At 46.5% G+C, this 24837-nt stretch overlaps 7 protein-coding genes across 9 annotated transcripts; 6 read left to right on the top strand and 1 right to left on the bottom strand.

Annotated features, from left to right (window-relative positions):
• The first annotated feature begins 374 nt into the window (after nucleotides 1–374).
• On the top strand, nucleotides 375–3676 carry LOC9647428 (alpha-L-fucosidase 2). Its single transcript, XM_024686451.1, has 10 exons — nucleotides 375–623; nucleotides 786–931; nucleotides 981–1834; nucleotides 1903–2035; nucleotides 2092–2250; nucleotides 2322–2546; nucleotides 2610–2711; nucleotides 2771–2906; nucleotides 2982–3183; nucleotides 3249–3676. The coding sequence occupies exons 1-10, from the start codon at nucleotides 476–478 to the stop codon at nucleotides 3529–3531; spliced, it is 2388 nt and encodes a 795-aa protein (XP_024542219.1). The 5' UTR covers nucleotides 375–475; the 3' UTR covers nucleotides 3532–3676.
• Nucleotides 3677–4474: 798 nt separating this feature from the next.
• LOC9647613 (serine/arginine repetitive matrix protein 1) lies at nucleotides 4475–6678 on the bottom strand. 2 transcript variants are annotated; one of them, XM_024686463.1, is made up of 5 exons: nucleotides 6463–6678; nucleotides 6125–6395; nucleotides 5585–6062; nucleotides 5219–5523; nucleotides 4475–5147 (listed from the first exon to the last, which is right to left on the bottom strand). In XM_024686463.1, the coding sequence occupies exons 3-5, from the start codon at nucleotides 5735–5737 to the stop codon at nucleotides 4778–4780; spliced, it is 828 nt and encodes a 275-aa protein (XP_024542231.1). In that variant the 5' UTR covers nucleotides 5738–6062; nucleotides 6125–6395; nucleotides 6463–6678; the 3' UTR covers nucleotides 4475–4777. The 2 variants fall into 2 exon arrangements, with proteins under 2 accessions (XP_024542231.1, XP_024542230.1); XM_024686462.1 differs by having other exon boundaries at nucleotides 6125–6678.
• A 240-nt stretch (nucleotides 6679–6918) lies between these two features.
• Nucleotides 6919–9124, top strand: LOC9647612 (fatty alcohol:caffeoyl-CoA acyltransferase). The gene is made up of 4 exons (XM_002981409.2): nucleotides 6919–7297; nucleotides 7393–7731; nucleotides 7786–8066; nucleotides 8142–9124. The coding sequence occupies exons 2-4, from the start codon at nucleotides 7509–7511 to the stop codon at nucleotides 9012–9014; spliced, it is 1377 nt and encodes a 458-aa protein (XP_002981455.1). The 5' UTR covers nucleotides 6919–7297; nucleotides 7393–7508; the 3' UTR covers nucleotides 9015–9124.
• Nucleotides 9125–10301: 1177 nt separating this feature from the next.
• Nucleotides 10302–15148, top strand: LOC9647611 (regulator of nonsense transcripts UPF2). The gene is made up of 16 exons (XM_002981408.2): nucleotides 10302–10438; nucleotides 10513–10600; nucleotides 10668–10870; nucleotides 10937–11281; nucleotides 11333–11437; nucleotides 11496–11623; nucleotides 11677–11853; nucleotides 11908–11977; nucleotides 12041–12316; nucleotides 12367–12564; nucleotides 12618–12719; nucleotides 12772–13023; nucleotides 13081–13299; nucleotides 13365–13535; nucleotides 13593–13778; nucleotides 13843–15148. The coding sequence occupies exons 1-16, from the start codon at nucleotides 10352–10354 to the stop codon at nucleotides 14773–14775; spliced, it is 3540 nt and encodes a 1179-aa protein (XP_002981454.2). The 5' UTR covers nucleotides 10302–10351; the 3' UTR covers nucleotides 14776–15148.
• Nucleotides 15149–15227: 79 nt separating this feature from the next.
• On the top strand, nucleotides 15228–16642 carry LOC9647610 (MOB kinase activator-like 1A). 2 transcript variants are annotated; one of them, XM_002981407.2, is made up of 7 exons: nucleotides 15228–15369; nucleotides 15516–15564; nucleotides 15661–15769; nucleotides 15877–15970; nucleotides 16024–16157; nucleotides 16219–16382; nucleotides 16435–16642. In XM_002981407.2, exons 1-7 carry the CDS (start codon nucleotides 15347–15349, stop codon nucleotides 16507–16509), a joined length of 648 nt encoding a protein of 215 aa, XP_002981453.1. In that variant the 5' UTR covers nucleotides 15228–15346; the 3' UTR covers nucleotides 16510–16642. The 2 variants fall into 2 exon arrangements, with proteins under 2 accessions (XP_002981453.1, XP_024542110.1); XM_024686342.1 differs by lacking the exons at nucleotides 15228–15369; nucleotides 15516–15564 and having other exon boundaries at nucleotides 15661–15755.
• A 4-nt stretch (nucleotides 16643–16646) lies between these two features.
• Nucleotides 16647–18274, top strand: LOC9647427 (pentatricopeptide repeat-containing protein At1g56690, mitochondrial). Its single transcript, XM_024686341.1, has 2 exons — nucleotides 16647–16821; nucleotides 16882–18274. The coding sequence occupies exons 1-2, from the start codon at nucleotides 16673–16675 to the stop codon at nucleotides 18191–18193; spliced, it is 1461 nt and encodes a 486-aa protein (XP_024542109.1). The 5' UTR covers nucleotides 16647–16672; the 3' UTR covers nucleotides 18194–18274.
• A 4285-nt stretch (nucleotides 18275–22559) lies between these two features.
• On the top strand, nucleotides 22560–24375 carry LOC112350343 (pentatricopeptide repeat-containing protein At4g02750-like). Its single transcript, XM_024686329.1, has 3 exons — nucleotides 22560–22727; nucleotides 22924–23386; nucleotides 23525–24375. The coding sequence occupies exons 1-3, from the start codon at nucleotides 22560–22562 to the stop codon at nucleotides 24373–24375; spliced, it is 1482 nt and encodes a 493-aa protein (XP_024542097.1).
• Nucleotides 24376–24837: the final 462 nt, after the last annotated feature.

The raw sequence follows: 24837 nt of genomic DNA, 5'->3' as shown, positions 1-24837 counted from the left end.
AGGAATCCCACGAGCGTAAACCTTTGCCACCAAGGCCTCAAGAATGACCGTGTAATTGGTGAAAGGAGAGCAATTCAGGAAACGGTATCCACGGAGAAAAATCTCGTCTTGTTATCCACATAACTCCCACACGAGAAGTTCAGATTCGAGTGATCGAGCTTGCATAGCTTGCAACTTTTGTGATTCCCGGCCATCGCTACTGTGCTTGCGAGCTTGCTTGGATCCCCGATATGTGAAACACCGAAATGGAGAAAAAAAAAAGTTTTTTAAAGGAAATAGTTCTAAGAACAATGGAAGAATTTTTCCCTGTTTCTTCCTCAAATGCATGGATGAATTTGATTCCAGCCTGAGCAGGCAAATCTTTGATCTATTGCCGTGTTGCCGGGAATCTCATTTTGAAAGGAAAGCGCTAAGAGACAAATGCTGGCAATGGCAGTCATTTTGCGTGACACTAGGGCGCGTCATTGTCACGGCGATGGAGACGGAGAGTTCAATGGAGGAGCTCCTAAGCGTGGATTTCTTCGATCCCGCCAGGTATTGGGTGGAAGCGCTACCTGTTGGGAATGGGCGATTGGGAGCTATGGTGTTTGGAGGATCATCGTCCGACCTCATCCAGCTCAATGGTACATGATAACGGCTGGATTCATAGGGTTTTGTGCTACTTGTGCACTGCTATTTCCTCTTGAAATGCGTGAATGCATCCACTTTCTAAAAGTTCATATGTTTCTATGGACTCTTTAGAAACATATTCTTGTAGCATGGATTTATGTTCTCATCTTGCGCAGAAGATACACTTTGGTCTGGTGGTCCGAGAGACTGGAACAATCCCAATGCCGTGCAAGTTCTTCCCAAAGTTCGTCAGCTGGTTTGGGACGAAAAATATGCCGAGGCTTCAGACTTGTCCAAGCAAATGCTTGGTCCATACACAGAGGTACCTTCACTTCTCACTTGATAGCTCGAGACCTTTCTTTTTTCCCCAGGTTTATCAGCCCCTCGGTGATATAAAACTCGATTTTGGAACGTCTCACGCCACGTATGACGCTCAAAGCTATCACAGGCAGCTCGATTTAAACGCTGCTCTCGTCTCGGTCCGCTATGCCATTGGCGGCGTAAACTACACAAGGGAAGTTTTTGCGAGCTATCCTCACCAGGTTATCGTGATCAGGATATCTTCATCCAAAGCCGGTGCTGTCAGCTTCTCTGCAACTTTGGACAGTCCTCTTCAGACCAATGCATACGTAAAAGACTCCAACTTCATCGTCGTGCAAGGCCAGTGTCCGCTTCACGTCGAGGAACCAACATTATCCTCTCCTCGGTGTGAAAGCGACCAAAAGACTGGCATGAGCTTTGCTGCTGTGATGGAAGTTAGAACGAGCAGTGGTGCTGGCTCGGTGATCACAAAGCTCGGAATTCAGCAAGTTAGAGTTGAGAATGTGGACTGGGCCATGCTTGTGCTAGCGGCGAGTTCTTCCTTTGACGGTCCTTTCAAAAATCCAACTGGAAAAGACCCCGTTGCAGCATCTCTGGCAACACTGAAGTCAGTGGAAGCTTTATCATACGAAAAACTTTATGCTACTCACTTGAAAGATTACCAGGCTCTCTTCCACCGGGTCTCACTGCGGATCAACAAGAAAAGTGGAGAAAATTCAGTTGCAAGCACTACCAGTATGTCAACACAGGAAAGAATCCAAGCTTTTGCAAGTAATGAGGATCCAGCAATGGTATCGTTGCTCTTCCAGTTTGGACGATATTTGCTTATATCTTCTTCGAGACCTGGAACTTTTGTTGCCAACCTCCAAGGTATCTGGAACAAGGACTTGAAGCCTGCGTGGAGGTGAAATAAGTAAATCAAGTTCGATACTTTTTACAAGCTTCACTTACTCTTTCTTTTTGTTTTTGCAGATGCGTTCCACATCTAAACATCAATCTGGAGATGAACTACTGGCCAGCTGAGGTGTGCAATCTTGCTGAGTGTCACGAGCCACTATTTGATTTTGTGTCCTCAATGGCAATCAATGGTAGTCACACAGCTAAGGTATGAATGAGTTTTCTACTGGCATAAACTAAGCAAGGGGTGACAAAAACTTTCAGGTGAATTACAACATGAGAGGCTGGGTTACACATCACAATGCAGATATATGGGTGCAAACAGCACCAATTGGTGGTGACCCTGTCTATGCTCTCTTTCCCATGGGTGGAGCTTGGTTATGCTTGCATTTATGGGAGCACTACCGATTCTCTCTGGACATGGTTGCAATCTTTCCACTTTTCATTTTTGTCTTGGATTTGGAGAACTATTAACTTGGCTCTGTTTGCTTCAGGAGTTTCTTCGCAGCAAGGCATATCCATTGCTCACTGGCTGTGCACAGTTTCTCTTTGATTGGCTCACCGGAGATAACCACGGAATGCTCGTGACTAATCCCTCGACGTCTCCAGAGCATGTGTTTATAGCGCCAGATGGAAAACAGGCATCAGTGAGCTATGCGAGCGCTATGGACATGGCTATCATTCGATCAGTCTTTGATGCCACTTCTTCGGCTGCAGCTGTAAGTTCATACCTTCATTAAATCCTTCATTGTCTCCAGCTTCAAGTTTGTGTGAATTCTCAGATACTCCAGGAGCCGAACTCGCAGTTCACAGCCAACCTGAAGCACGCTACAGAGAACTTGTTTCCTCCAGAGATAAGTTCAAGCGGTCTACTGATGGAATGGGTATGTCTCTCAAGTTTTCCGAGCATGAAGCTTGTTTTGAAACTTGGTATGCTATCCAGGCAAAAGACTTTCAAGACCCGGATGTGAATCACAGACACATGTCACACCTGTTTGGATTGTATCCCGGCCACTCCATCTCGATTGAGAGCACTCCCGAGCTTTGCCAAGCTGCTGTTCGTAGCATGTACGTAAGAGGTACGTATTTTTCTTTCATTTTCCCCCCTCGAGCTGGTTTGAGGGAACGAAAACGTTTTTTTTTTTGTTTGCCAGGCGACGTTGGGCCTGGGTGGTCAATGGCCTGGAAGATTGCACTGTGGTCTCGACTGTGGAGCGCACAGGATGCATACCGCGTAGTCAAGAGGATGTTTACACTGATTGACGCCACTCAGACAACAGAGCGTCTGGACGGTGGTGGGCTGTATGGAAATCTTTTTAATGCTCATCCACCTTTCCAGATTGATGGGAACTTTGGGTAAGAACAAGTTCTCTGCTTTTAGATTTCTTTATCTTCTTGCAACACTTTTTCCTTCTCGACAGATTTACTGCAGCTATAGCTGAGATGCTACTCCAGAGTGATGAAACGAACATTTATCTCCTTCCGTCGCTACCCGAAGTCTGGATTTCTGGCGCAGTAACTGGGCTACGAGCGAGAGGTGACACAAGTGTGGACATCGCGTGGGAGAGGGGGACACTGTCCAGTGCGAGGATTGTCCCGGGCCCAAAGTGCTCATCTCACACCCGGAGAATTCATTACAGATGGAAAAGCTTTGAAATAAGGCTATCACATCCCTGCACGGAGTGGAAGCTGGATGAAATTTAGCTCTTGCATGAGTGCTCTTGGGATCTAGACCTTTGCATGTGGCTTGCGCGACGTCGTAATTGAATGCATGGCGGAAAAAGGAAATGTGATGTGGGATTTTACATCAATGAAACACAACGTGTGCAAATATGTTTTAAAAAGGTCATCGATTGTTACCAGAGATTCAAGCGATGAGTTCTTAGAGCAGATGCTTTTGCTGCTGTTGCTCAACACGTTGCTGCTCAAATTAAGAACACAAAGACCTGGAGGAACTGATGGAACTTCACATGTGAATTGGTTGTTATCAATGACTGAACAAGTTTTGATTTGCAAATACTGTGGTCCTGAGAAGGCATTGTTTGAGCAATCTCACCGCTTTCAGAAGACTGTTCCAGACACAGCTAGCTGTCAATATGGTTTTTTTTTTGTATATAACCAGTTGCAAAACTACGTGGCTGTGATGGAAACTTTTGTGGTTTTGAGAATGGTTTTTTTATCATAAAGTTGGGACCACAACAGAAGTGGTTTCATACATTAGATATAGTGTTTTGATGGAGAGAGTAATTTTTAGGTTGTTGCCTATAGATTTATATATTTGAATACAAATTGGTTACCAAGTATATAGTTTTAGATACAGTTTTCTAGTAACTAATCTTTTACTGTTACAGTAGTCCTAGGTATTTGTGGACCAATATTGAGAAATGACTATCTTGTACTTTAAAGACTATTTTGTTGCTGGCTTGCTTGTGCGGCCATGACATGTTACGCAGTCTTTTAGATCTACGACAGCTCAGAAGTTGGTTGGGCATCAAAATCAATTAGTCAAGAACCATAGAGAAGAAGTTATAACAACATTGCTAAGATAGAAACTCGTAAACACCTTAACAAACCCTAAGAAAAGTGTTATTATAATAAAAAATTATACTAAATTTTGATTATGTGAGAACTACTTTTAAAAAAAAGATTTTATAAGTATGCATTTATATTAATTGCCTAGCTAAGTAAATATTAATTAACCACCCTAAACTAACCATAAAAAAGATGGTGTTTTTTTTGTTTTTCTACGCTCTCCATCACGAAGAAAAAAAACAACCTGCGGTTTTCGCTGCCGCTGCTGTAACTGCTAGACAATCAAAATTCACAAATGGAGGGTGTCCCCACAGCTCGCTTCCCCAAAGTCACAAAACGAAAAGTGTTCTCTCACGATCAACTCAACCGCACCTCTTCTGAAAATCCCAAGCGTGAGTTTTTCCTTTTGTTCTCCACATCAATGCTTAACTCTTGGCTTGCAGCAGTCCCTTACCGTCCTTGATCGAGGAGAGTAGCCTATGTTCCTAAACTGCGACTCCCTCCACCTCCTCTTCCTCTCCGAATCCAGCAGGTAATTGATGTTGGCCTCGATGTTGGAAAGCATGTGTTTTATGTCCGTCCCTCCCTCGTCCGGTTCCTTGATCACTTTAATCTCGGCCCAGTTCTTCTTCCTACACTCCTCCCGCGATATCTCCACCGTGTCAACGTGCCCGACGCCCGGTTGAGACGTGCATCGATAGTGGCCGACCGGTTCTTCTGGCATATCGGAATCAAAGTTCACTGTCAATGTCGTGCAAGGTGAAGGGGACCTGGACTTGGTTTTGTGACTGTTAATCCAAAGAAGAGAGACATTGTTATGTGAGTTTAACAGGCAAGCAAGGACTAGAGATGAACTTACGAGCAAGGCGACAGCGGCGATGGACTCCGCGACATGCTCCTGGCTCGCGGCGAGTAGGGGCTCCGGCATCGTTGCGAGAGCGGGCTTCTGTCCCTGGGAGACATCGGGCTCTTGTCTCTGGGTGACACCGGGCTTCGTGGTGATACCATCGGACTCCGCGTTCTCTGTGAGAAGGGACTTGGCGGCCTCGGGCAGAACGGACTTCTCGTGCACGAAGGACTCCGGCCTTTCGGCGACACGCTTCTGCACGGCTTCCTCCTGTGGTCTCCTATATCATCTGGGGACCCCGGTCGAGAGTGGTGGTCCTGTAAAGAAACGTCTCAGTCAGTCGGTCCTTACACAAAAAGCTTTTTTTTTTCCACTCACCTGTATTCTAACTTCCACTCGTGGTGATCGTGATCCGGAGGTACTACGCAACAACTTGTTTACTTCTCGCTTCAAAGAATCTGTACTGACTTTGAGGCCGGCGTCGCAGCTGACAGTCTCGCGTTCTAAATCTTTCTGTAGCTTCCGAAGCATCAAGATCAATGGCAGAGTTCCACCGTCTGCTCCGCCCTCGAGGTAGACCTCTGCAAGTTTCGACAGAAGTCCATCAGCAGACCGTCTCTCGCCCGACCACGTCCACTGTCCCAAAGTATTTTATCCTCCCCTTGGTTACCATGCCCAGGATGTGCTTACCACACAAGCTTCCGAGCATCCAGCCCACTGTCGCCTTCTTCTTCAAAGCTTTGTTCTCGATGTCGAGTTTCCTTCTCGCCTTCTCGTCTCTCTTCTTTCGGCACTGGTAAAGCTCTTCTCTGCTATGCATTTCTCCTTGCAACTCATCAATCCTAGCTTCCAGTTCCTGTTCCAAGGTAATAGAAATAAAAAAGTTGGTAAGACTCCCGAAAGCAAAAGAGCTCTTACCTGGATTCTTTCCAAAAGCCGCTCTTTCTCGTTGAGAAGAACGCACTTGTCATGCTCCAACCTGCGATCTCTTTCCAAGGCCGATTCAAGCATATACTTGAGCTCCGCCTTCTCTCGTTTCAGTTGAGCCTCTCTGTGCTCGCAGTCCAGCTTTTGCCTCTCGGCCTCCAATCTCAGCCGCTCGTAAGCGCATTCTAACGAGTTGAGGTAGTCCACCAACGCGGCACTCTTCTTCTCGAACTCGTTAATCACAAAATCCTTACAATTATCCCTATGAAGCAAAACAATTCCATCGATCACAGCGCAAGCGTCAGGCCTGCAGCATTGAGAGAACTTACATGGAAGAAAATCGAGACTGCCCAGCCGCTCTGCCCAAAATCTAAGGCTGTGCCTCAAAATCTGGCAAGACCTCCTGCCTGTGCCCTACATTGCGCCAATGCCAGCGCCCACCGCGCATCAAAATCCTCTGCCGCGCATCATGGTCTCCCATTCCCCGCCATACAAGAGCGCAAAAACCCTAGAACTCCCGCACCTATTCCTATCACGCTTACGTGGACGCCGGGGCGCGATGGACGACTGAGATTCAACGTTATCTGGCGGGAAAAATGTTTTGAAACTTTAGGGTTTATTGGTTGCATTCAAAGTGGACCACCAACCACATAAAGGTAGTGGTCCTAGGGTTCTTCGCACACTAATTAGCGCTCAGCCCAGGGCTCTCTTCCAGGTAAGAAATCGAGATTAGGGTTCCTAGATCCATATCTAGCTAGCTACAATCTCAATCTCATTGGAATGCACGATCTTATCGAGAAATTTGGACTCCATGGATGCTTCTTTGGTTTCATTTTTCTTCCACTCCTGTTGTTTTCTACCTGTATTTCGCCGCAGCCGCAAACACGATTGAAAAGAAAGAGAGGAAAAAGAGAGAACTTCTTCCAAAGTCTTTATCTTTGGTGTAGTGTGGGGCTGCTTTTAAGTTACATGTAACATTCTAAAGCTATCCGTCCGGCTCTTTGCTCAGGAATCCACCATTGCGGATCGAGACAAAGCCGATTCTTTGGTGGTGGAGTGTCAACAAAGTATGATTTCTTCTTTTTTTTTTCTTCTCTTCTTTCGGTGCTTCCTCATCTTGTTCTTTTGGTTCGCTTCGAGCTGTCAAATGAATTCATTTTGCTGGTAAGTTTGTTGGATGATCACGTTAGAAATAAATGCTCTTCGCCACTGAAACTTCCCTGTGTACTGATGCTTTTAAACTGGCAATGGTGGTGCAGGCTGCATAGAAGTCTGGAGATAAAAGCCTGCTGGATTGTCCAAGGCTGAGCTAGAACCGTGCAGAGCGGCAGTGTCCTTTAAGCTGTTCCACGATCGTCGTTCTCTTTTGCCAAGAATGGGCGTGGAAGAGCCACAGCAGCAGCAGCAGCAGCAGGGAGTTAAGTCCTCGTGCTGCGTGGTGAATACCCACGAGCCAATTCTGGTTCCTCCCGCAAAGTCAAGCTCCGCGCAACACAAGGATGAACGCTACTTCCTCACGAACTTGGACCAGAACTTGGCTGTTATCATGCAAACCGTCTATTTCTACAAAGGATCGGGATCATCCGAGCTCCAGCAAGGTACCACTCGTGATGATAATTCTCGAGTTTTGGATGCTGACGATTGTCGTGCAGCTCCACGAGATCCTGTGGATGTTGTCAAGAAGTCACTGGAGGAAATTCTCGTTTTGTACTACCCCCTTGCAGGAAGGCTGGCTTTGAGCCGGGACATGAAGCTGGAAGTTTTGTGCAACGACCAAGGTGCTTTGTTTGTCGAGGCCGATGCAAATGTCTCGCTTGAGCAGTTTGTCAAGGACTCGAAGCTCGGGCAAGGCCTGGATGCAAATCTAAGGCAATTCGTCTACAGCGTTCCTGGTGCAAAGAGCGTGCTCGACATTCCTCCGCTGGTCGCCCAGGTACACTATAAATCTTCTCTCATTTAAAAAAAGAAGGAAAAATTCGTTCTTTGCAATTCACGACCTCTCTTCCAGGTGACCAGATTCCAGTGCGGAGGATTCGTTCTCGGCCTGTCTCTAAACCACGCAATTTTCGATGGTATAGCCGCTATGGAATTTGTAAACTCGTGGTCGGAGCTTGCTCGAGGGGTTCCTCTCTCGGTCCCTCCGTGCCTTGACAGGAGCTCCCTCCGAGCCAGAAACCCACTCCAGATCGAATTCCCGCATCCGGAGTTCCTGGAGGCGGATCAGCCACCCAGCGATCAACCGGCCGAGAACAGCGAACTCGTCTTCAAGTCCATCGCCTTCGATGAGAAGAAGCTGAGCTCTCTCAAGGAAGCCATCCTCCGGGAGGGAGTTCTGGACAAGTGCAGTAGCTTCGAGGCTTTCACGGCGCTGGTGTGGAGGTGTAGAACCATGGCGACGAGCAGTGATCGTCTCTCGAGCAGGCAAACGAAGCTCCTCTTCGCGGTGGACGCCAGGAACAGGCTCTCGCCCGCACTCCCGCGAGGCTACGTCGGGAATGGAATCCTCCTCACTTGCGCTCTCACTAGCGTGGAGGATTTGTTGCAGGGATCGCTCTCTCACGCCATCGAGCTCATTCGCGCGGCGATCGCCAAGATCGACAATGCTTATCTTCGCTCCGTGATCGATTTCTTCGAGCAGACAAGGTTACGGCCGAGCTTGGAGTCAACGCTGGTCATAACAACGTGGTCAAGGCTGGCGTTCCACACGACTGACTTTGGGTGGGGCACACCGCTCTTCACTGCGCCAGCCAGCTTGCCAGAGGCGGAGGTGGCACTGTTTCTACCCCACGGGGAGTCGCGCAAGGGATTCGAACTGGTGCATGGGCTGCCCGAGCGTGACATGAAAACGTTTGTGAGCTTGTTGGAGACCAGCTGGATTTGAAATTTGATTATGGTTTAGATTTAAGCAGCTTGATATTAATCTGATTGTGTTTAATCTGATCTCTTGCGTTGAATCTATGTATACAGGTCCCAGCAAGAGCTTTTAAGAAATCTTCCTCTTCCAGTTTTGGGGCCGGACCTGGAACTCACCTTTTGATTGCTATAGAGGTATGGCTTCTAGATTGGTTTAATTCTTGTAGCTACAAAGCTGCAATAGTGATGGAGACAAAGTGCCAAAACCCTTGTGACAAAAACCATTGGCCATGGATTTTCCCATGGGCCCATAAAACTTTGTAAAAAACTTTAAACTTTCTCAAAACTTGCATGGTCATGAATTTTCTGAAGGTCAACTCAGCACCAAAAAATCCACCTCCACATTCGCATATCAACTTTGTATTTAAGCGACCATGTTCTTAACCTCGTTTGAGATAAGTTATGTATAGCAAGTTTAGCTTTGAAAATTTTGCTTGCCTAGAGAGAGCATTGATCAATCAGATTGCTATTGAAGCTTTTCACCCTTTTTTCCTGTGAAGTATGTTTAGGGCCCACTGAGTATTCGCCGTGCAATCCATTGGACTGATGGTGGCCAACTGTGGGGCACTGATTTGCTTGGTGGCTTTTTCCTTTTTTGCTTTCCCCTTCGTTGTCAGGATCCAAGCCTTGGTTGCCAGCCTCACGCCCGAGAAATGTGTGGCAAAACCATCGCTGTGCATCGCTGTGCAAGCGCTCGACAGCGGGTCAGCTGGGATTCCTGTACCTCTCCTTCGTTTTGCAGGCCGCGGGCTCCGTCCATAGGGCCATGTCGTCTTACTCTTTTTTTGAGTGATTTGGTGCAATCCGTGATCCATGGAGCTTGAAAATCTCAAGTAGCGCAATCCAGCACAATTCCAAGTTGACCATTGATGGAAAATATCGAAAGTTGACGAGAATCATCACATCCTAAAATTCTCAAGTTGCCAAAGACCAAGTCTCGTCCGTTTTGGAGACCATTTTTGAGTTGCAAAACAGGATGGCCTACGCTGCTTCATGAGGATCACTCAAGCAAAGCATGCAACGTTGCGCAGCTTGAACCACTCACAAGATTGGGCGCGTAAATGTTCTCCATGATGACGTGAGCTCTCAATAATTTATATGATTTTTATGACAGCAGTAAAAAAAAATTGTCCATATCGTCTTTACAAAAGTTGAGGGTGGAGATATAATATAATTATAAAATTGGTTAAAGCATGGTTTTATTAATTTCTTACTTGTAGGTGTTTAAGAAAGTTTACTTTCATTGTTAATTAAATGAATTAGCTATGTTAATTTGATTGATTTAATGGTTTGTGAAGAACCCTAATGGCGGAGCTGAGTGCCATGGCGCGGCCGGGGGATGCTCCCGATGAAGACACTAGGCGCGAGCTGAAGGGCAAGGATGAGGACGAGGTGAGTTTTTCTACTATCGCGGAGGAAGATTTTACTCGATCGTTGGCTGATTGCTGCTTGTTTGGGGACTTTAGGAAGCTCACACGCGGCTGGAAGAGATGAAGAAACAAATAGAAGCCAAGCGAGCTCTGCGTCGTGCAAATTTTTCTCCGGATAGACCTGGTAATGTGTGAGAGTGTTGGTGAACCAATCTCTCGATTTTTATTCTTTTTCTTCTTTCCCTTTTCAGATGCAAGTTTCCTTAGAACTTTGGACTCGAGTATCAAACGCAATACCGCTGTGATTAAGAAGCTCAAGCAGATCAATGAAGAGCAGCGTGATGGGTTACTAGAGGAGCTCAAGTCTGTGAATTTGAGCAAGTTTGTCACCGAGGCTGTGACGTCCATTTGCGATGCCAAGCTTAAAAGCTCCGACATCAATGCTGCTGTCCAGGTAAACTTGCTCGATTTCTTAGCGTTACCAAGCACTGTATGCTTATCTTATCTCTCCCTGTTCCAGGTGTGCTCTTTGCTTCATCAAAGGTACAAAGACTTTGCTCCCAACCTCGTACAAGGTCTATTGAAAGTGTTCTTGCCGGGGAAGGCTGGCGAAGAGCTAGACAGTGATCGGAGCTCTCGGGCTATGAGAAAGCGAAGTACTCTCAAGCTTTTGATGGAGCTCTACGTCTGCGGGGTTACTGAAGACGCTGGGATCTTCGTTAGCATTGTCAAGGACCTTACAAGCAGTGACCACTTGCGAGATCGAGAGGCAACGCAAACAAACCTGTCGTTGCTTGTAGCTTTTACACGCCAAGGGAGGTTTCTACTCGGGCTCCCACTGGGAAGTCCTGACAGCCAAGAGGAGGTATGGAATATCACTCCGAGCTAATGACTGGAACGTCCTCGCTTCGTGCAGTTTTACAAAGAGATTAACGCTAGTCAGGATCACAAGAAGCAGCTGAAGAAAATGATACAATCCTTTTACGACTCTGCAGTGTTTCTCCTTCAGTCCGAACATGCGGTAACTTTTGCGATCGGATTTAATTTTCGACGAGTTCATGCTCCCCATTTCTTTTCAGGCCCTTCGTCAGATCGAACACGAAAATGCCCGCATGCTCAACGCTAAAGGAGAACTTAGCGAGGAAAATGCTGCGTCCTACGAAAAAATGCGGAAGTCATACGACCATCTCTTTCGGAGTATTTCCTCGTAAGTCGATTCAATCACACTAGTGGATTTACCGTATTGCTAAACGCCTTTAGACTGGCCGAAGCGATGGACATACAACCACCTGTGATGCCAGAGGATGCTCATACAACGCGCCTGTCGGCGGGGGAAGAAGGGGCTTCTTCGCCTGCAGGAAAAGAACCTGCATCCGTGGAGCCTATATGGGATGACGAAGATACTCGGCTATTTTACGAAAGTCTTCCAGATTTACGGTACTTAATGTCGTTCATTCTAGATTCTAGTTTGCGTCTAATGAATTGTATTAGGGCCTTTGTTCCTGCTGTTTTACTGGGAGAATCAGAGTCAAAATCTGGTGAATCCAAAACGCCAGAACAGGTGAAACACAATATCCTTGAATAAGCCGGTAGCGGTTTCCTTTTTATTCTCTCTTTGTAACAGGAAGTACGAGCTGACTCCGAACTTGGTACAGCGGAAGTTCATGTTCCATCGAATGAGGCCGAGAATGCTAGCGGTGAAGTCGTTCCTGAAGAAAAGAATCCAAACTCTGAAAAGGCTAGAGAGAAGGAGAAGGACAAAGATGAACCTGAAAGTAGCCGGAAGGAAAAGGAACACGAGAAAGAGAAGTGGAAATCTTTTGGGGATGGTGGAAATCTTGACAGCCTCTTGCAAAGACTTCCTGGAGCAGTCAGTCGGGATTTGATCGATCAGCTCACAGTATGAATTCTGGTTGTCTTTTAATCGTATTACTAATCCTGGATTTGCAGGTCGATTTTTGTTACGTGAACTCAAAAAGCAACAGAAAGAAGCTGGTGCGGACGTTGTTTAATGTGCCTCGCACCTCGTTAGAGCTGCTGCCGCACTATTCTAGGATGGTAGCGACGCTTTCGACTTGCATGAAAGACATCACTCCAATGCTTCTTCAGTTGCTTGAAGACGAATTCAACTTCCTCATAAATAAGAAGGTGACTTACAGCTCATTTATTTAAAGCCAGTTCCTATCGTTTGCTCTTTGCAGGATCAAATGAACATCGAAACTAAAATAAAAAATATTCGATTCTTAGGAGAGCTGGCTAAGTTCCGGGTGGCTCCTTCCACCCTGATATTTACATGTTTAAAGGTGAGAACATCGTAGCTAACTGTGATCTCTAAGGAGTTTTCGGATGTTACAGTCTTGCTTGGACGATTTCAGCCACCATAACATCGATGTAGCTTGCAACTTGCTGGAGACCTGTGGTCGATTCTTATACCGCTCTCCAGAAACGTCCGTTAGAATGGGAAACATGCTAGATATTATTATGCGGCTAAAGAACGTGAAGAATCTTGATGCCCGGCATAGCACACTGGTCGAAAATGCCTATTATCAATGCCGGCCTCCAGAGCGATCAGCCCGTGTCTCCAAAGTTCGGCCTCTTTTACATCAGGTAATTCACTTTTGTCTTACAGCAATCAACTGACAGAGAATGTTGTCTTCACTGCAGTACATCCGAAAGCTACTGTTTTTAGATCTCGACAAGTCCTCCATCGAGCGTATTTTGCGACAACTGCGCAAAATGCCATGGGATGAATGCGAGGATTATGTTTTGAAGTGTTTCATGAAGGTTCATAAGATCAAATACAACCAAGTACATCTAGTCGCGTCCCTGACGGCTGGTTTAAATCGCTACCATGACTCATTTGCTGTTGCAGTTGTGGATGAGGTTTGTTTGTTCGTGTTTCTCCTTGTAATATCTTGTAATTCTTTTTGCTTTTCTTTTATCTTCAGGTGCTTGAAGAAATCAGAGTAGGATTGGAGCAGAATGAGTATGGCATGCAGCAGCGTAGGATAGTATTCATGCGGTTTTTAGGCGAGCTCTATAACTATCGACTCATTGACTCCTGCGTAATATTTGAAACTCTTTACCTGATCATCTTTTATGGTCACGGAACTCCCGAGGTATGATTTCTAGGCTTTTTTTTATCTTGGTTTTAAAACTAAACCTTTTGCATGCAGCAAGAACTTCTGGATCCTACAGAAGATTATTTTCGTATCCGACTGGTGATAATGCTTCTTCAGACGTGTGGCCAGTTTTTCGATCGAGGCTCGTCGAAAAGGAAACTGGACAGGTTTCTATTGTTCTTTCAAAGATATGTCCTTGCGAAGGGATCGATTCCTCTGGACGTGGAGTTCGATCTACAGGTAACTTCTATTCGACTCACAGGCACTGAGGTGGTTTTTAACATCGCTCTTGCCCTCGCTACAGGACCTTTTCGCAGACTTGCGCCCGAAAATGACACGGTACGCAACATTCGAGGAAGCGAATCAAGCACTGTTAGAGATGGAAGAAAGAGAAAACATGATGATGGAGAAGGCGGCCAACGGGAAGTACTTAGAGATGGAAGTACCTTTCTCTGCGGAGCCAAGTCAAGTGGTCGGGAACGGAGGCAACGTTCTTCGTCGTGAGAATGGAGTTGACGAAGGCGAGAGCCTCAGTGAGACGGAAAGCGGAAGCATGGACGGACACGAGGAGGAGGAGGACGACGTCGAACGAGACGAAGAAGGCGAGGAGGAAGAAGAAGAAGCGGAGCTCGAGCACGCAGCGGTATCCGAGGAGGACGACCACGTCAAGCTCCGGTGCAAGTCGAAAGAAGTGGATCCCCTTGAGGACGCCGACTTTGAGAAGGAGCTCCGGGCCTTGATGCAAGAGAGCGTCGACTCGAGGAAGTCGGAGCTGCGAGCACGGCCAACGCTCAACATGATGATGCCGATGAATCTGCTCGAGGGGACCAAAGACCACGGTCGAGCACAGGACCCCGAGAGTGGCGACGAAGGCATTGACGAGCACGGCTCGGGACACAACGTGGCTTTCAGAGTTCTCGTGAAGAAAGGCAACAAGCATCAGCTCAAGCAGCTCAAGATCCCGCGAGACTCGTCACTTGTGCAAAGCACGAGGCAGAAAGAAGCCGCGGAGCTGGAAGAGAAGCAGGATATCAAAAGGCTGGTCTTGGAGTACAACGAGAGAGAAGAAGACGAGAGAACTGGTGGAACTACGCAGCCATTGAACTGGTCCTCGTCGTCTCCATCTAGAAGTCCCGGAGGTGGCCGTGGAGGAGCATATGACGCTGGTAGCGCGGCGAGATCCAGCGTTTCTCGCCAGAGAAGGCCTCTGGCAGCTGGTTATGGCCGGAGGAGATAGCAGGCTTGTCACAAACTTCCAGCTTTCCAGCTTTCGCTCAAAGGCGAAGATGTTGCAAGCGCGAGGAAGCGAGAACGAAGCTTATCGCTACTCACACAAGGTTGGAGGCGAGAAGAGCGATCATCCAACAACGAACGCGAAGCGAGCGAACTTAACTTTCGAGGTACTGAGTTTTTCTTCCGTTTTTTTTTTTTTCCTTCTTTCTTGGAGCTAAGCAGTGAAGCTGTGATGGTATATAGTCACTCGAAAGAGAGAGAGAGAGAGAGAAAGAGAGATCGATCGATCGACAAGCCTGTACAAAAAGTCCGAGCAGTGAGTTCTTCGTGGCTCTTCTTCGTGTACATTTATAATGGAAGTATCTTCTATTCGGTTAGCGGAGGATCGACGGCTGCCATTGGCCTGACGTGTACAGTACGGCCGAGATTTCCCTTGCACGCATATAAAAGTTTTTTTAACACTGTAGCAATCCTAATCATTCGCTCGAGCTCAAGAACAGCGGGCGAGCGAGCGCGGCGCCACCGATCGATCGCTCTCGTCGTCGCCGAATTTCGACACGGCCGCGTTTCGCGCCATGAGCCTCTTCGGGCTGGGCAGGTATTTCGATCGATTCTCCTCTTCTTGGAGCTGGCGCTGCAAGATTTCGCTTGCCCTTCCATCGCGCCCCGATCCCGGCATTGCTTGCTTCTCTCTCCCGCAATTAGGGCTACATTGAGCTAATGCCTGTGGCGCTGCTCTCGCAGGAATCAGCGTACCTTCCGGCCTAAAAAGAGCGCTCCCTCTGGAAGCAAGGTGAGTGAGTAGCAAAGAAAGCTATCGGGCTTTATCATTCTCCTTTTACTTTGCTGTTTGCGCGAAGAACTTAAGCTGCTTTTTCTTTTTTATCAGGGTGCCCAGCTTCGCAAGCACATTGATGCCACTTTAGGGAGTGGTAACCTGAGAGAAGCAGTCCGGTTACCTCCCGGAGAAGACTTAAACGAATGGTTGGCCATCAACAGTAATCTCGTTCTTCCCTCGCTGCGTTTTTTTTTTTTGTTGTTGTTGTTGTTGTTGTTCTTGCTCGTATTCCAGGTTTTGAGCTAACTTCAAGTCTTTGCTATGCAGCGGTGGACTTTTTCAATCAGGTGAATCTTCTCTACGGGACGTTGACGGAGTTTTGCACGCCAGAGAATTGTCCAACCATGTCTGCTGGACCGAAGTAAGCTTGGACAGTGACTCGCTCGCTCGTGAATTCTCACTTTAATTGCGTAGATACGAGTATCGATGGGCCGATGGTATTCAAATAAAAAAGCCCATTGAAGTCTCGGCTCCGAAGTACGTCGAGTATCTTATGGATTGGATCGAAGGCCAGCTCGACGACGAAGCGATCTTTCCCCAGAAACTTGGTACGTCTGTTTGGTGATTGGGAGAAAGTGGCATCTAAAAACCTTGTCTTCTCTTCTGCAGGCGCACCGTTTCCTCCCAACTTCAAGGAGGTTGTAAAGACCATTTTCAAAAGATTATTCCGGGTATACGCCCACATATACCACTCGCATTTCCAGAAGATTGTGAGCCTCAAAGAAGAGGCTCACCTAAATACTTGCTTCAAACACTTCATCTTGTTCACATTCGTAAGTATCACTTCATTGAAAGTTTTGAGACTTACTATGATTCATTTGACAGGAATTCAACCTCGTCGAAAAGAAGGAGCTCGCACCACTGCAAGAGCTCATCGATTCTATACTGATACCGTACTAAGCACTGAGCTTCTGGCGTACAAGGTTAAAAATTTTGTGTTTTTGATGACTTTGGGGCTTGTGTATATATATAAGCTATTCTACCTCTTCTCAAGGTGAGGAAGAGATGAAAATAACGAAGCTGGATTCTTTTCTTCCCAGGCTCTTGGTTGGAGTGGCTTGATATGTTCGCTGCGGTGACATTCGAAGAGTTGGTCTCGATCATAAGTTCATGCCGGATACTCTGGGAAGCCAAGCATGTCCACTCCCGGGTTGTGCAAAGCGAACACATGGCTCACTCAGGACTCTACCTCTCCAACATGCTGCTTCAGATGTATGGGAAGTGCCGAAGTGTGGAGGACTCGAGACTGATATTCGACGGGCTCCCTTACAGGAACAGTTTCTCATGGACCCTGATGATGACCGCCTATGGCCAGAACGGGCACGCTCGAGAGGCAAGACAGGTGTTCAACGACATGCCAGAGAAGAACTTGGTGGCCTGGACAGCGATGGTTACAGCTTACGCAGAGAACCGAAGAGTGGACGAGGCAAAGCTGGTGTTCGACGCCATGCCGGCTCGGAACCAGGTGTCTTGGAACGGGATGCTCTCGGCCTATGCCCAGAACGGGCATGCAGACGAGGCCAGGGACGTGTTTGAGGCGATGCCGGAGAGGAACTTGGTCGGGAGCACGACCATGGTGGTGGTTCTCGGGAGCTCGGGCCGGGTGGACGAAGCCCGGGTGGTGTTTGATGGGATGGAGGAGACCGATGTTGTGGCCTGGACAGCTCTCCTGGACGCGTACGCTCAGAACGGGCATCTCTCCGCGGCCAAGGCAGTGCTGGAGGCGATGCCGGAGAGGAACGAGGTGTCGTGGACGGCCATGTTTGGAGTGCTGGCCGAGAGCGAGAGCCTGGAGAGCCTCATGGAGCTGTTCGTCCAGATGCCCGAGCACAACGTTGTAACTTGGACGGCAGCCGTGGTGGCGCACGCCAGGGACGGGAAGTTTGGCGAGGCCGAGGAGCTCTTCACCGCCATGCCGGAGAAGAACCTCGTGTCGTGGAACGCGATGCTGGCGGCGTACAACCAGAGCAGGGATCTCGCCAGTGCCAAGAACTTGTTCGACGCGATGGTGGAGAGGGACGCTCTCTCGTGGAGCTCGATGATCATCGGCTATGGCCAAGCCGGGGACTTGGGGAGCTCACAGAGGCTGCTGGAGCGGTGCCCGGAGAGGCAGCACGGATCGGTGTGGAACGCGATGCTCGCCGCGAAGGCGCACAACAGCAGGGAGGTGGAGGAGACTGTGGGAGTTCTTCGCGAGATGGAGGCCGAGGGGGTGGCGGCGAACGAGACGTCGCTGGTTTCGGTGATGGCGGCTTGTAGCCAAGCCGGGGACGTGGGCGGTGCTTGGAGCTGGATGGTGGCGATGGTGGAGGATCGGCGGCTGAGGCCACACAAGCAGCACTTTTCGTGCGTGGTGGACGCGCTGGGACGAGCGGGGCGAGTGGGCGAGGCGGAGGATCTCATGGCGGCCATGCCGTTTGTTCCAGACGATGTGGACTGGCGGTGCTTGGTGGGGGCTTGCAAGAGGCACCTTGACGCCGGGCGAGCCGCCAGGCACGCCGCCAAGCTGGAGAGGGTCAACTCGGCGGCGCCATACGTCCTTGTGTCCACGGCCATGAAATGGCAGTCAATGCCGGTCAAATAAGTTTAGGGTTTATTGTAAAAACGAGGGATGCAAACAGAACATGCCACCTAAATACTTGCTTCAAACACTTCAGCTTGTTCACATTCTTTTCCTTGCCTTAAAAATTTCGAAAAGAGGTATGGATTCTTTTCTTCAAAAGTTGGTATGCAAAGGTTGGTATGCATGAGGAGGTGCCCCGAGAGGCAGCACGGATCAAAAAGGATGGAGGACACATCCAGGCATATTCTAGGAGCATTTTCAGTTGTGACGTGGTTGTGACAATGCAAGGGCAACAGAGCTGAGGGCTTTGATGGGGAAGACTGGGAGTGGCGAGAGCGACAAATATGAGACTTTGCGGTGTGTAGTCGCCAAGATCCAGCATTTCAGGAAGAGATCTCGTCTCAATCATGGTTGGTCCCGAACGCGTTCGGCTGAAATCCCGACTGCCGCCGAACGCGGTTGGACAGCTCCGTTTGGTATTCCGTTCGGCAAAAAAAAAAAGTGCAAAAAAAAAATTGTGATCACGCTAGATTTCTGATGCTGCAGCCGCTATTGCCATTGCCACTGCATCTCCATTGCTTTGCTGTTCTCCTGCTGCTATGGAGAGATCCATCCATCGGATTCCATCCACGAATGCACAGCCCAGCTGCCCAGCAAGCCTACATAGAATCCGACGAAGAGGGCTAAAGCCTATAGGAGCTGCGTGTGTACCGAGCTCTACAGGGCGACACTCTCTGGCCTCTGCTTTTGATTCAGTGTGGAGTAGAGCAGCTCGCTGCCTCGCAAATTAAATTGCCCAGTCCGCAACGTTTGAAATTTTTGCCCTAAAATGGAAATTCCAGTGATTTCAGAGATTTGATTCTAGCGATTTGTAGCAATTCTGGCACAATTGAGCGATGGTGCCCGATTGGGCATGGTCCCATGTTACCAAGCTCACTCCTTATGCTTCCGGCAAAGGAGCTGGGCGTTGGAAATGTAATTATTGTGGTAAAATGTATGACGGTCTGCCGAAACGAATCAAAGCGCATCTTGCTAAGTTTCTGGGCATGATATTGAAGCATGTAGTGCTTCAAACGTTCCTCTTCATGTTCAGAACCAAGCTCGCTAAATGTTTGTGGAGCAAATCGCAAATGCCCTTTTGTCTGAATGAAGTTCCTAGAGATTGATCTCGACACAATTGCAATCGAACCACAATGGATGAGGATTGTAAAGATGCAAGCTAGGCTTGAATCTCTTGGTATAGAAGATTTAGCCAAAGAAGATCTTCCAAATGAAGATGTGATTGTTGAGGAAGATGCCGGAAATGTTAAAGAACTTGCCGAAGATGTTGAAGAAGATGAATAGTAGTTGATTTGGTTTGGTCTAATGCTTTGGTTTAGTTTGGTTTGGTTTAATGCTTTGGTTTTCTTACTTTTATTAATGTGGTTTTACTAAAAATGTTTTTTTTTTATCAAAAAAATTTTGTGAACTATTCGGTCGTTCAGCATTTTCACAGCCGGTCGATAACCATAGTCAGGCGGTTGGCTGGTTGGCGTTCGGAACGGTCAGGACCAACCATGGTCTCAATGCTGTGGAAGACTTTATCCATCAGCAAGGCTGGTCTGTGTTTGAAATCCTTGAGGATATGACGGCATGCAGCGCTTCCCATCCCTGTCTTCACGGGAAAAGATTTTTGGAACTGGGCAAAAGAGATTTCCTTTAGTCACTAATCTCGCAGTTAGTGGCACTAGGAGAGACGGTTCCTGATGAAGACAAGCAAGCAGTACTTCTCAATGCCCTGACCGGGCTTGAGCATCAGGCTCTCAAGACAACTCTGATGGAACAAAACACTGCTAAAACCTTTGCTGAGATGCAGGCTGCATTGAACGAAAGAGTCCCAGAAGAGGCTGAGCAAGTTGCTACAACCGCAGTGCTCTTTGCAAGCCCCAGTTGCAAGGCCCAAGAAGCAAAGAATCCTCCAGCATTGAGAGGAGAGAGCAATGCCTCGGACAGGTTTCAAGGCCAGGAGCAGCAACAATGCTTAGAAGGCTAGGGTCTGCAACTCACGATGAAAGAAAGGTACATGTAACTACTAAAAGCAAGCAAGTGGGACATTAAAGACTTCCATGAGGGCTTGGGAAGAAGAATGTCACGACCTGGTGCTAAAACAACAAAATGTCAAATCTCCCTAAGATTACATTATATTTCCTTTTGAGGTTTCTTACCACTCCATCAGGGTAGGTTAAGTTAAGGGGAAAACTTGCTCAAGCTTTTAATCCAGTCATTAAAGTGTTCTATTGCTCATTTGACGAAAAGATCATTTATACAAAGATGAAATTTACTTTATATTCCCAAAATTGACAATGCTCAATAAGAAATTCCCCAAACTCTATGAGTTTGATTATAGTATTGCAATCTGATGATATCCACTCCTTAGACCAATCTTGGTAAACACTTATGTTTCACTAAGTTTATTTAATATATCATCCTCAACAATATTATTATTCATTGTTTTGTTGATCAAAGCACGATACTTAATACACATTTACATTGAACTGTCCTAATTCTTCATAAGCAAGATTATGGCATAAAATAAAAATTAATTTGGTTGAATAAATTCAAACTCAAATACTTCCTTGATTTATTATTGAACTTTTTGCTCCTTTACATAACATCAAAAAAGTCCTTGAATACATCTTATATTATTGCCTCTCCCCTATATGTGCTTGGTCCCCCCAAGTCATGAACAAATAGCAAGTAATTTGAAAGTTTTTGTCTATTATAACAAACTTACTTCAAAGATGCAATGGAGAGTATAATAATTAGAGGTTAAAGTTCCTCTTTAAACCATATATTTTTTACGTCATTGTACTCACACTTAATGTTCCACTTTATCTCAAGATCCATCTTCGTTAACTATGGTATCCCAAGAGTAAAATCCACAAAACAGATATTTATGAAATAAAAAGTTTTCAAATGTGTGGTTTTGCCAACTAACACTTCTAACCCCTCCACACAAGCATTGAAATATTGAGCAAAGGTAACTGCACTTTCCATTATATATAGAAGAACTCTTCATGGCACCAGGCCATGCTCCTCAACAAACTTTGTCAAAACAAAATTGTTATTACTCCTACTATTTAGTAAAACTGGCACTAAATTGCTATGGAACACACCCTTTGGCATTAAAGCTGATATGTCCTCAAACTCCATTTTATTCTATATACAATTGAATTAATGAGGAATAATCAAAAGCCTCTTCCTCTGACTGGAACAATTTTCCCTATCATCCTCACACCGTAAAGTTTACAATTTTTTTAGTATCTAACTTATTATTAGTAGAAGATTGACCATTCTTTTTGCTCTATTACTTGTGCTTTGGATATGGATAATCAACTTTGTAGTATCCAAGCTCACTATAATAATGACAACTTTAGCTATAATTCTTTATAAAAAAATTTTGCTTCTTTGTATCCAAAATAGTCACTACAAACTTCAATTTGTAATTCTTGTTCCCATCCTCGTGTTTATAGTGATCATCATTACAATTCTCTACTCCTCAAACACTTTTGAAACTTATGCTTGTCATTATCAAGTTAAGGAACTGTATCAAAGAGCTCTTCCAAACTCTTTATAGGTTGAGAATGATGCAAGTGTTGCCACATGCTCTTATTATGAAAACCATTAATAAAATAGGATTTGTTTTGATTTGGATCTATCATTAAAACATAATTAATCAAGTGAGTAAACTTCTCAATATAGTCCTTTAGCATCATTTTTGCTTGTTGAAATTATCAAAGTTCTATGCAATGTTATAATGAAGGGTAAAACATAAATGAAAAATAACCTCAAACTCCTCCATGGTAAACACTAATGGCTTTTATTTGCAATACAAAACTCCTTAAACCAATTCCACCACTAAAGACCCACATCATGCAAAACCATTAAAATAACCACCAAAGCTTATGCATCTGAAGTCCTCTAGTTTCACCTTCTCACCACCAGAATCTATCCCATTAAGTGTTCGATAGTGTGGGCATAGCCGTTTTTGGGCTTGCTTGATAAAGAGGAAGTTCAGCAGTTACACATACAAAAGAAAAAACGTAAAATAAGAAAAAAAAAAACCTTCAAAGCTAGTTATGCCTGCCATAAGTAAGAGAAGCCATCCTTGAGTTATTTTTCTACAACATACAACTGGGATGTGTGAGATCATGGTCTCCAATGGAAAGATTCTGAGCTTACCACGATTAGCAATGGATCATTGCTGGTGCACAAGGGATGGATATGAAGCTTGGAGTCTGCAAAATGCAGGATGCATAAGATCAAGTCTCCATAGATCCTGTCAAGCTTAACACGTTTGACAAGAGATCATCCAAGGCTGCTAGATCGTTTCTGGCCGTAACGAGAGATGGATATGATGCAACATGCTAGGATGCGTAAGAGTCAACCTGGTCTTCAAAGATCCCGAGCTTACCACGTTTACTTTGGTCATACGAGAACAAAGGCTCACAAGCTCGAGGAGCAAGAGATGGATATAAATCTCCAAGAATATTGTGTACCGCTCTTGGCAAACGCTGTGCGAAAAATTTGACGAGAAAGGAGCTGCGATCCCTCGATTGATCGTTAAGGATCAAACGCATATTCTATATGTGTTTAAACAATAAGGCGGGAAAAATCCCAAAGAGGCTCTTTTCTTTATCTTTGGATGCCATGCTACCATGGATACAAATGCCTGTGCACAACTAATAAGGTCTTGTGAGTCCCTGGCACAGGCAAGAGCCATCCATGCTTATATTTCAAAGAGCCAGCATGCTGCCAGTGACAACTACAGATACCTCTCCAATTTGTTGGTCCAAATGTATGGAAGGTGTGGAAGTGTCGAAAGCGCCAGAGGCGTCTTTAACGAGATCGTCAACAAGAATTCATACTCCTGGGTGCTGATGATCTCCGCACTTGCCGCAAATGGGCATTTTGAAGAGACCAAAAGGTCTCTCAATGCAATGCCTCAACAAAACCTTTTTGCATGGAACACTATTCTAGTCGCTTATGCGCAAAGCGATCATTTGGAAGAGGCTGAATCTGTGTTTTTTGAGATGCCCCTGCAGAACATTATTTCATGGACTGCCATGCTCGAAGCATATGCCGGATCTGGGCATTTTCTCAATGCAAGAAACCTCTTTCACTCCATGCCCGAAAGAGATCTCGTTTCATTGACTGTTATTATAAGTTTACTCGGTCAGAAAGGCCATGCGGAAGAAGCAAAAGTTTTATACGACGAGACCCCTTTGCAAGACTTCATTTCAAGAACAGCTATGCTTGCAGCATATGCCCAGAACGGGCATTTGGAAGAAACAAAGAGAATGTTTGACACAGCTCCGGAGTGGAACTTGGTCTCTTGGAATGCACTGCTCACGGCATATATCCACAAGAAGAGACTCGAAGACGCAAAGTGTTTCTTCGATAGCAGCCCGGAGAAGAACATGGTAACTTGGACAGCCATGCTGGTGGCTTATTCGGAGAACGACCACCTGGAGCTCGCCAAGAACATCTTCGACGGGATGCCCGAGAGGAGCACCGTGTCTTGGACAGCGATGGTGTCCGCCTATGCCCAGGCCTGGTATATGGACGACGCAAAGTTCCTGTTTGTGGAGATGCCGGAGCACAACTCCGTGTCCTGGAACGTGCTGCTCACGTCTTTTGCTCGCAACGGGCTGCTGGGAGAGTGCCGGAGAGTTTTCGATTCGTCTCCACAGCACTGGCAGGACACGGCGCTGTGGAACGCGATGATGACGACGTATGCCCAAAACGGGCACTCGGAGGAGTGCATGGGGCTCTTCAAGGTCATGGAAGTTGAGGGCGTGAGGCCCAACGAGACCTCTTTCACTTGCGCGTTGCTTGGCTGCAGCCATCTTGGAGATTTAGAATCTGGCTTGGAGTTTTTTGTGTCCATGACTGGTGACCATGATCTAAGACCGAACAAGCACCACTTTAGCTGTATGATCGACATACTCGCCCGATCTGGGCATCTGGAAAACGCTCGAGAGCTTGCCTGGAGTATGCCGTTTGTCCCTGAGGCTATGGACTGGAACTGCTTGCTTCTGGCCTCGAAGAGTCACAGTGATATGAAAACCGGGAGCAAAGCAGCTAGACACGCTCTCGAGGCTGGTTCCAAGAGCTCGACTCCATATGTGATGCTATCGACAACAATGCGAATGAGAAGATGAAAGGGAAGCTGCACAAACCAAAGATATAAAAACACTCACATTCTCTAGCGGAGAAAAATTGGCTGGAGTGAAGGGTCTGATCAACTTGTATTGTCTCTTGAGAAACTGTGAGGCAAAGTATTTTAAGCAGTGTGTTTGTCGCTTGCAGCTCGAATCCCCATTCGCTGGAAGTTTCACTTGCTTTACAAAAAGTTCTCACCTTAATGATATTAGAATATCCGGGAAATTCTAGAATATTTATCAATCTAAAATTCAAAGAGGAACAAGATTATTTCCAGTAAGTTCTCTAGATCAGTGATGGAAGTGAGTAATTGTGCAGGGCTTCCATCGGAGGCCAAATGAGAGCTGTATGTTCTCGGCTACTGGGAACAGCCGAGTTCGTGCATTCTACATCTTGAATCCTCAAGGCCTGCTCGACATGTTCCACGAGAACAAAAAACTTGGAATCTATGTGGGTGAGCA

Source organism: Selaginella moellendorffii, unplaced genomic scaffold (assembly GCF_000143415.4).
Source record: "Selaginella moellendorffii unplaced genomic scaffold, v1.0 SELMOscaffold_48, whole genome shotgun sequence".
NCBI classification, from domain to species: domain Eukaryota; kingdom Viridiplantae; phylum Streptophyta; class Lycopodiopsida; order Selaginellales; family Selaginellaceae; genus Selaginella; species Selaginella moellendorffii.
The sequence above is the reverse complement of the archived record's forward strand: the minus strand, read 5'-3'. Positions and strand labels throughout refer to the sequence as shown.

Coding starts and splice junctions, on each gene's coding strand:
- LOC112350343 (XM_024686329.1), top strand. CDS start 22,560: ATGGATATGATGCAACATGCTAGGATGCGTAAGAGTCAACCTGGTCTT. Junction 22,728..22,923: donor TACCGCTCTTGGCAAACGCT/GTGCGAAAAATT, acceptor TCCCTGGCACAG/GCAAGAGCCATCCATGCTTA. Junction 23,387..23,524: donor TGTTATTATAAGTTTACTCG/GTCAGAAAGGCC, acceptor TGTTTGACACAG/CTCCGGAGTGGAACTTGGTC.
- LOC9647613 (XM_024686462.1), bottom strand. CDS start 5,737: ATGCTTCGGAAGCTACAGAAAGATTTAGAACGCGAGACTGTCAGCTGC. Junction 5,524..5,584: donor GAGTGGAAGTTAGAATACAG/GTGAGTGGAAAA, acceptor GTTTCTTTACAG/GACCACCACTCTCGACCGGG. Junction 5,148..5,218: donor TCGCCGCTGTCGCCTTGCTC/GTAAGTTCATCT, acceptor TTGGATTAACAG/TCACAAAACCAAGTCCAGGT.
- LOC9647610 (XM_002981407.2), top strand. CDS start 15,347: ATGAGCCTCTTCGGGCTGGGCAG. Junction 15,770..15,876: donor CGAATGGTTGGCCATCAACA/GTAATCTCGTTC, acceptor TTTGCTATGCAG/CGGTGGACTTTTTCAATCAG. Junction 16,383..16,434: donor ACTTCATCTTGTTCACATTC/GTAAGTATCACT, acceptor TTCATTTGACAG/GAATTCAACCTCGTCGAAAA.
- LOC9647611 (XM_002981408.2), top strand. CDS start 10,352: ATGGCGGAGCTGAGTGCCATGGCGCGGCCGGGGGATGCTCCCGATGAA. Junction 11,978..12,040: donor AATCCAAAACGCCAGAACAG/GTGAAACACAAT, acceptor TCTTTGTAACAG/GAAGTACGAGCTGACTCCGA. Junction 13,024..13,080: donor TTCGGCCTCTTTTACATCAG/GTAATTCACTTT, acceptor TCTTCACTGCAG/TACATCCGAAAGCTACTGTT.
- LOC9647612 (XM_002981409.2), top strand. CDS start 7,509: ATGGGCGTGGAAGAGCCACAGCAGCAGCAGCAGCAGCAGGGAGTTAAG. Junction 7,732..7,785: donor ATCATCCGAGCTCCAGCAAG/GTACCACTCGTG, acceptor ATTGTCGTGCAG/CTCCACGAGATCCTGTGGAT. Junction 8,067..8,141: donor TTCCTCCGCTGGTCGCCCAG/GTACACTATAAA, acceptor CCTCTCTTCCAG/GTGACCAGATTCCAGTGCGG.
- LOC9647427 (XM_024686341.1), top strand. CDS start 16,673: ATGTTCGCTGCGGTGACATTCGAAGAGTTGGTCTCGATCATAAGTTCA. Junction 16,822..16,881: donor TCCAACATGCTGCTTCAGAT/GTATGGGAAGTG, acceptor GCTCCCTTACAG/GAACAGTTTCTCATGGACCC.
- LOC9647428 (XM_024686451.1), top strand. CDS start 476: ATGGAGACGGAGAGTTCAATGGAGGAGCTCCTAAGCGTGGATTTCTTC. Junction 624..785: donor CGACCTCATCCAGCTCAATG/GTACATGATAAC, acceptor CATCTTGCGCAG/AAGATACACTTTGGTCTGGT. Junction 2,251..2,321: donor ACCGATTCTCTCTGGACATG/GTTGCAATCTTT, acceptor TGTTTGCTTCAG/GAGTTTCTTCGCAGCAAGGC.